At 42.5% G+C, this 7,578-nt stretch overlaps 1 protein-coding gene across 1 annotated transcript; it reads right to left on the bottom strand.

The window, feature by feature from the left end:
* Positions 1 to 299: 299 nt before the first annotated feature.
* LOC130852514 (heterogeneous nuclear ribonucleoprotein A1-like) lies at positions 300 to 1,376 on the bottom strand. Its single transcript, XM_057733587.1, has one exon. The coding sequence runs from the start codon at positions 1,374 to 1,376 to the stop codon at positions 336 to 338; it is 1,041 nt and encodes a 346-aa protein (XP_057589570.1). The 3' UTR covers positions 300 to 335.
* Between the last annotated feature and the right edge of the window lie 6,202 nt (positions 1,377 to 7,578).

Here is a 7,578-nt window from a genome sequence, read left to right as displayed (position 1 = left end):
AACCCTTTGTTGGAATGCTTTACACTTTCCACAGAACAGAAACTAAAATAACGTGTTATACAGTTAGTCACAAATACAGTGCTCAAGTTTTTTTTGCCCATACACATGAGTATTGTCTAAAACATGTCTTCTTTGTAGCAGCTAGGCCCTGCCACCACTGTGCTTGGCTGAGTTCAGAAATCTGTTGTAACCTGTAGCTTCTCTGTCACTTCTCTGGCTCTCCTCTCCTGCTAAGCTTTGTTTCCTGGCAGTAATGAAAACCTGCTGCCACTGCCATAGCTACTGCTGCTGCTGGAACCACCATAGCCACCTTGGTTTCGTGGTTTGGCAAAGTATTAGCCTCCACCGCCATAGGAGCCAGAACTTCTGCCTCCAAAGTTCCCTCCTTTCATGGGTCCAAAATTTGAAGATTGATTGTTGTAATTGCCAAAATCATTGTAGCTTCCACCACCTCCAAAATTGCTTCCACTACCACCGCCAAGGCCGCCTCCGCCTCCTCCGTTGTTATAGCTGTCATAGCTGCCACTCCCGCCGTAGCCACTGCCCTGGTTTCCGTAACCCTGTCCACCACTTCCATAGCCTCTGCTTCCTCCAGAGTAACCAGGGCCGCCTCCTCCATAACCACCATCATTACCAAGTCCATTATAGCCATACCCACAGCCACCATATCCACCACCACCGCGGCTGCCACCAAAGCCACCTCGACCACTGACGTTTCCTCCACGACCAAAGTTGTCATTCCCACCAAAACCACCTCCACGACCACCACCAAAGTTTCCAGAACCACTTCGACCTCTCTGACTCGATGAAGCACTAGCCATCTCTTGCTTAGATAGGGCTTTCCTTACTTCACGGTTGTGGCCATTCACAGTGTGGTATTTCTGAATGACAGTCTTGTCTACGGAGTCATGGTCATCAAAGGTTACGAAAGCAAAGCTTCTTTTTTTGCCACTGCCTCGGTCAGTCATGATTTCAATCACTTCAATTTTCCCATACTGTTCAAAATAATCTCTTAAGTGATGTTCCTCGGTGTCTTCTTTAATGCCACCGACAAAAATCTTTTTCACAGGTAAGTGGGCACCAGGTCTTTGAGAATCTTCTCTTGAGACGGCCCTCTTTGGTTCCACAACTCTTCCATCCATCTCGTGTGGGCGTGCATTCATGGCTGCATCCACCTCCTCCACAGTGGCACAGGTGACACACCCGAAGCCTCTGGAGCGCTTCGTGTTTGGATCCCTCATTACCACACAGTCTGTGAGCGTTCCCCATGGCTCAAAATGGCTCCTCAGACTCTCATCGGTTGTTTCAAAGCTCAAACCTCCGATGAAGAGCTTCCGCAGCTGTTCGGGCTCTTTGGGAGACTCTGACTTAGACATGACGTCAGTGGAGAGGGGAGACGTCAACGATGCTTACTCGGCGGCGTCCACGGGCAGAGAAGCTGGTATTATCTTTGAGTTATTTCACTTAGCATACTGCCCTCAAGGTCCACCTGTGTTGTTTCAGATGGCAAGATTTCTGTTTTTTTATGGCTGAATAATATTCCATTGTATGTATTTCTTTATGCATCCATCAGTGGACACTTAGGTTTTCTCTGTGTCTTAGCTATTGTCAAGAATGCTGCAATGAACATGTAGGTGCAGGTATCTTTTTCAGTTAGTGGTTTTGTTTTCTTTAGATAAATACCCAGAAGTGGAATTGCTGGATTCTATGATAGTTCTATTTTTAACTTTTTGAGGAACCTTCAGACTCTTTTCCTTAGTGGCTGCAACAATTTACATTTCCACCAACAGAGCACAAGCGTTCCACTTTCTGCATATTCCTTCCAACACTTATTATTTCTTGTCTTTCTGATGAGAACAATTCTGATATCTCATTATGGTTTTGATTTGTATCCCCTGAAGATGAGTGGTGCTGAGTATCTTTCCATGTGCCTATTGGCCATCTGCATGTCTTCTTTGGAAAGATGTCAATTCAAATCCTCTGCCCATTTTTTAGCCACATTGTTTGGTTTTTTGCTGTTGAGTTGTGTGAGTTCTTAATATATTATGGCTGTTAACCCCTTATTAGATATATGATTTGCTAAATATTTTCTCCTATTTGGTAAGTTGCCTTTTCATTTTGCTGATGATTTTCTTTGCTATCAGAAGCCTTTTAGTTTGATGTAGTCCCACTTGTTTATTTTTGCTCTGTTACCTTTGCTTTTGGTGCCTGTTAGCTTTTAAAAATGAGGAACAGGATGAGAAATGGAATCACAACCGAAGTCATCACTCTTGTCCCTCCCCCGCCTGCCGGTTAAGATGCTGCTGCCCAGGATGGACAAAAACAGAAGCAACACCTCCTGTAGGAACCTTTCTTAATAAGCCTGTGAGGATGTGCTGCTGTGTGCTTTGTCAGGAGCCCATCAGAAAGGGAAGGAAGAAACAAATCAAAAGGGGGAAACTGGAGAGAGAAGGGAGACAAAGAAAAATTCAAGCTGAACAGGTGAAAGTGGGCAAGGAGAAAGATGAAGACCCAGTAATAGCTGCTAACTAGAAAGAGACACATAAAGCAAAATATTAGGAAAATGTAGAGTAAAACAGACTAAACATTTTAGAGGGTTTTTCCTAGCTCTCTGCCAGGCCTTTCCCAGATGGTAACTGAACCATTTGTTTAAATTAAGTCTTGCTTAAATTATAAGGAGCTGAGCTAATTTCCAATGTCAAGAATTCTTGGAACAGAGCCATGGGAGGTGGGAGAACATACAGCGCTATAGGGTGGGAAAGCGGCTGCACATTTGCCAGCTGAGGACTTCTGGGATCCTTCTCGTATTCACTCATGTTTAAAACAATAGTCACCCTCCCAAGGCCTGCCACTTCATCCTGATTGTCGTGCTGAAGCCCAGTCCCATGAAATATGCAGCATCTTTAGTGGGAAACTTCTTTTAAAAAATTCCCTGAAATGAATGTATTGGAGGAAAAATGAACACTAGAGTGGTACCATGGTGGGTGGTTTCTCCCCTCACTTCCTTTTTTTCTTTTGATTATAGTTCTTTTTTTAAAAAATTATTTATTCGTTTTTGGCTGCGTTGGGTCTTTGCTGCATGAGGGGGTTTCTCTAGTTGCAGTGAACGAGGGCTGCTCTTCGTTGCAGTGTGCAGGCTTCTCATTGCAGTGGCTTCTCTTGCTGTGGAGCACGGGCTCTAGGCGCATGGGCTTCAGCAGTTGTGGTTCGCAGGCTCTAGAGCTTAGGCTCAGTAGTTGTGGTGCAGGGGCTTAGTTGCTCCATGGTATGTGGGATCTTCCCAGACCAGGGCTCGAACCCATGTTCCCTGCGTTGGCAGGTGGATTCTTAACCACTGTGCCACCAGGGAAGTCCCTTGATTATAGTTCTTATAAAGTCCTTTGAATCAGAGATAATTTTTCAGACAACTGACAGGATTCAAAATTAAGATACAGTTGACTTTCAGTTAGGGTGTCTGAAATGGTCACATGTAGCAATAAGAATTCCCTGACACTACAAAATAGAGTCCTGAATATTTACACTGATGGCACCGGATCTAGGATATACTATCAAAGGAGAGGAAAGGAAACATGCCTGAAAAGGGTAGAGATCACAGGGTCTCGTCTGAGCATCCGTAAGAGAGAAGCACCCTCTGGATAAGCACAAATTGTCCCCTTCCTCCTCTTAAAACTCCTGGCTCCTTTGCCCCCTGAAAAGAGCTCCTGGGGCTCTCCAAGTCCTCCCCCAGCATCTTCAGCTAATCCAAGTTCTCGGTCAGATGGCTTTCTTCATACCCCTCTGCCCCAGCTGGGTCTTTCAAAAACACTTAGAGGCTGTAGCCAAGCTAGTTTTCTTTTTAACTTTCCATTTTTATGGAGAGGTAAATCAGGAGTTGGGAACAATCCCAGGTTAACTTTCCTAATATTGTCACTAAGTGGCCACGGGTAATTGCTTGAAAGCTGCGGCCGCCGTCTGAACAGAACAACCCGTGGTGGCCGGCAAACCTCAAAAGGGCCAGCCATTCAGTGCCACTCCATGGCCAATTATTTATATGCTTTACTGAACCTTCGCTGGAAAAACCAAGCCTCTTGGATCTGTGAAATTTGGATCAGAACTACCTGAACAGCTTCTCCATCAGCTTTTCTGGGCTAAAGGGAGGAGAATGTTAATTGTTGAATGCTAATGATGATGATGTCTAACAGAAAATTACTTGCCCATGTACACATCAAATTGGATCAGTTACCGGGAACTCTTCACCTAATGCCAATGATGTTTAGTGCCATAGGTGTGAGCATTTCCGCTCTTTCAATTCCTGCAGGGCATATAAAGGCAGTGAGGCGTGTTGAAAGGGAATTGAACCCAGTTCCAGGCCTGCTTCAGTTGCCTCTCAGCAAACAGTGTAAAGGTCTGTAAGTTACTGTAACTCTGGGATCCTCAATCTACTCCTCAGTGAAAGGAGGGTGATACACTTTGCCATATTTACTCAAAAGGGTAGTTACAGAGATTAAAGTGATTAAGGCTGTGAAAGGATTTTGAAATTTTCTATACAGTTGTAAATAGAGCATGTTATACAAATGAAAGATTCTCTCCCCCAGCACCTCTCATTATGGACTTGATCTCCAGACTCTGCTGAGGTTGCTACCTGTGGTCTCCCCAAGGGCATTTCAGCTGATCAAGAGCCCTGCTGTTGAAAGCCTTCGGTTTTGTCATGGATGAAATTCTCTCAAGTAAAAGTCCAGTTTGCAAAGTCTTTTAAGACTGGAAGAACTTCAGGAGTCTTTTATCTACCACAAGTTTGACCTGAACCTCAACCAGACTCATGAAAGGCACTGTCACTGAGAAGCACGTGGCAATAACAGGAGTGATGGAAAGAGTGGATACAAATTAATGCTCAGAAAACCGCAGCCAGCCTGCAAAGTTCTCATCAGTTCTCCCTGCTTTTACTCCACAAAGACAGTGCAATGAATGGGCAGGGAAGCACACTAACCTGATGAAATATTGTCATTTCCTATTCTGTGGACAGATTTTCCTGGTCTACTGATTTGCTCCTATTAGATTGTTAGCAAGCCCAGTTGTAGTTTTCTGTTATGTTCTACCTTAACTTGCTTAGTTGGTCTTAAGCTTTCCTAGCAAAAGGGCATCTTTTCCCCCTTAGGGCTGTGCTTTCAATATTGGAAAAAAATATTCCTTCATGGGGTAAAATACGAAAGTAATTGCCAACTATAGGAAAACAGACACAAAGCTTTCAGACGGGAAAAACTGAAGAATTAGAAAACAAAAAGACCTTGTTTTTGTATTTATTTTTTCAAATTATGAAAGTAATATATGCCTACTGTAGAAAATTTGTACAAAGAATACAGAAAAGTCAAAAGAGACAGGAAAATACTATTAACACACGGGCCCTTTCCTTCCAGTATTTTTTTCCCAATACATTTTCTGTAGCAAATCATTTGTTTATTTGTTTAGTCAATAATTTTTGTGGCATCTATGTACCAGGCCACCATGCTGGGCACATACTTTCTCGGAAGACACTGGTGAACAGGATAGTTTTATCCAATTTTGTATCTGCTTTCTTCACTTATCACAAAGCTTCTGCCAGAGATGTTTTCTTTACCCGTTTGCAAGTATATCATGGGTCGTGTCTGTAAAATTGTGTTCAATTCTCTTCTCATGTGGTTTGCTGACAATCATGTTCTTCTCTAAGTCACATGGAAATCTCTGTCCATTTGCTGCTTATACTAAAACTGTCATCATCCTAATTTAGCTGGTCAGTGATGGATGAGACTCATGAATTCTGACAATTATCATTGCCTTGGCCTATCAATTTCTTAAAAGAAACAAGTATCTCGTGATTCTATCCTAATCTTAGGCATAGACCTTGGGGCTAGTCCTTTAAAGCTATGGGGTCCAGGAAAATGTTAGCAGGCCCAGCTGGTTCCTCTTTTCTTATGGTTGAAAGGGGGGGAGCAGGAGAGAGAGAGAGAATGCATGTCACCATTTGTATCCTTGCTCACATGGGCAGGGTGGGAATCGTTCCAGCATCCCCTCAGCCCCTAAAGTCTCTGAAGTTTTGAGGGATCAGCTTTTCTGTTAGAACATCCCTGCAGATGGTGAATCAAAGGAGAGAATGAAAGAGAAGTATTTTTCCTCTAAATTATTGAAATTTAAGAAGACAGGTACAGATCAGACTGCAGCATCAGTAAAAAAAAAAAAAAAAAGTCTCTCCCTAGGATGTAGCAAGTATCCCCAGCCCCAGTCAAAAGTCAGTTAATTTCCCCCAACTCAAGTGGCCTCCCCAGTCACAGGGGGGATATCCTAGTTTTCCTTTGTACCCAGGCCTCCCCTCCAGCCCTTTAATGATACGGTCAAAACATTTATATACAGTCAAGCTCTGAGTACCGTGTTTGCAGCAGGGAAGGCTGTAAAGGAGGGAGGTGGGAGGCACACAAAGACATTGCAACCCATCCTGGGAAATTTCAGAAACTTTCTGACTCTTTGATAATATTTTCAAAGTTTCCCTCTTTTTTTTCAGCATGAAGGCAAGTTTTCAGATCTGTTTTTAAAAAATGTTATATCTAATATTTTCCATACTATAGAAGTCAATGAATGCACTTAAGTATTGACATTAAAACTTCACCTATGTAGATGATTCCCTGCTAAATTTTTTAAGAGGTTTATTGGCTTCAGTCACTCATTTTAGTTCAAGGTGGTGATTTTTAAATGCTCATAAGGCAAAAGTCTTTCTCCCTGAGACGAAGACACTGGCAATTAAAAGTGTGGCTCTATGTATACACACTTACATAAGCACATACATACACATGTACATGTCAAAGAAAAACAAAGCTGGACAGTAGTTAAAGAGGTAAAAACAGATTTTACTCAGGGCTATTGCAATAGAGAAAAAGAGACCTCAGTGTAAAACCAAGCTTAGTTCCGAATACAGTGTGGGCAAAGGGGATTTATAGCCAAGGGGTAGGGTGGGGGTCAGTGGATGGAAATTACTAAGAGAAAATAGGGGTAAGGGGATTTTTGGCTAAACTGACCTAACAGGATTCTTGCTGAAGACAGGCCAGGAGGATCAGACATCACTTGGGGATGATAGAGGCTGAGGAACCTGCTCAGATATAAAGGGTGATCACATATGGAAGATGGAAAAGTCACTAAACTGACTTAGTTTTAGCTAGAACTGTTTTTTCTAAGAAAGGGCACAGATGGGCCTAGGAGGAGGTTCAAGAGCCTGACAAAAGTTTGGTCAAGCAAAGCACCTTTGTTAATATATACACACACATATGCATATATATGTCTATATACCCATAAAATGTATATGTAGGTATATGTATACATATATAGACACACAAAGTACTATATATATATTTTTTCTTTCTGATAAATTTTAATGGATTCTTAAAATTTCAAGTCTTTAATGAAAAATCTAGGGCAGTGCTTCCTTTATGTGAGTCCATGGACCATCTGCCTCAGAATAACCAGGGGAGCTTTCTTAAAATGTAGAATCAGGTGTTTTAGATACCCAGATAATCTGACTTAGTGGGGCCCGAGAATCCATGTTTTAGAGATGTTCATCACATTCTTTTCTATGCA

Source organism: Hippopotamus amphibius, chromosome 4 (genome assembly GCF_030028045.1).
Source record: "Hippopotamus amphibius kiboko isolate mHipAmp2 chromosome 4, mHipAmp2.hap2, whole genome shotgun sequence".
In the NCBI taxonomy this organism is placed as follows: domain Eukaryota; kingdom Metazoa; phylum Chordata; class Mammalia; order Artiodactyla; family Hippopotamidae; genus Hippopotamus; species Hippopotamus amphibius.
This window is presented reverse-complemented; position numbering and strand designations above follow the sequence as displayed.

Bases quoted from the DNA above. Each gene is read 5' to 3' on its own strand.
- LOC130852514 (XM_057733587.1), bottom strand. From the start codon at position 1,376: ATGTCTAAGTCAGAGTCTCCCAAAGAGCCCGAACAGCTGCGGAAGCTC.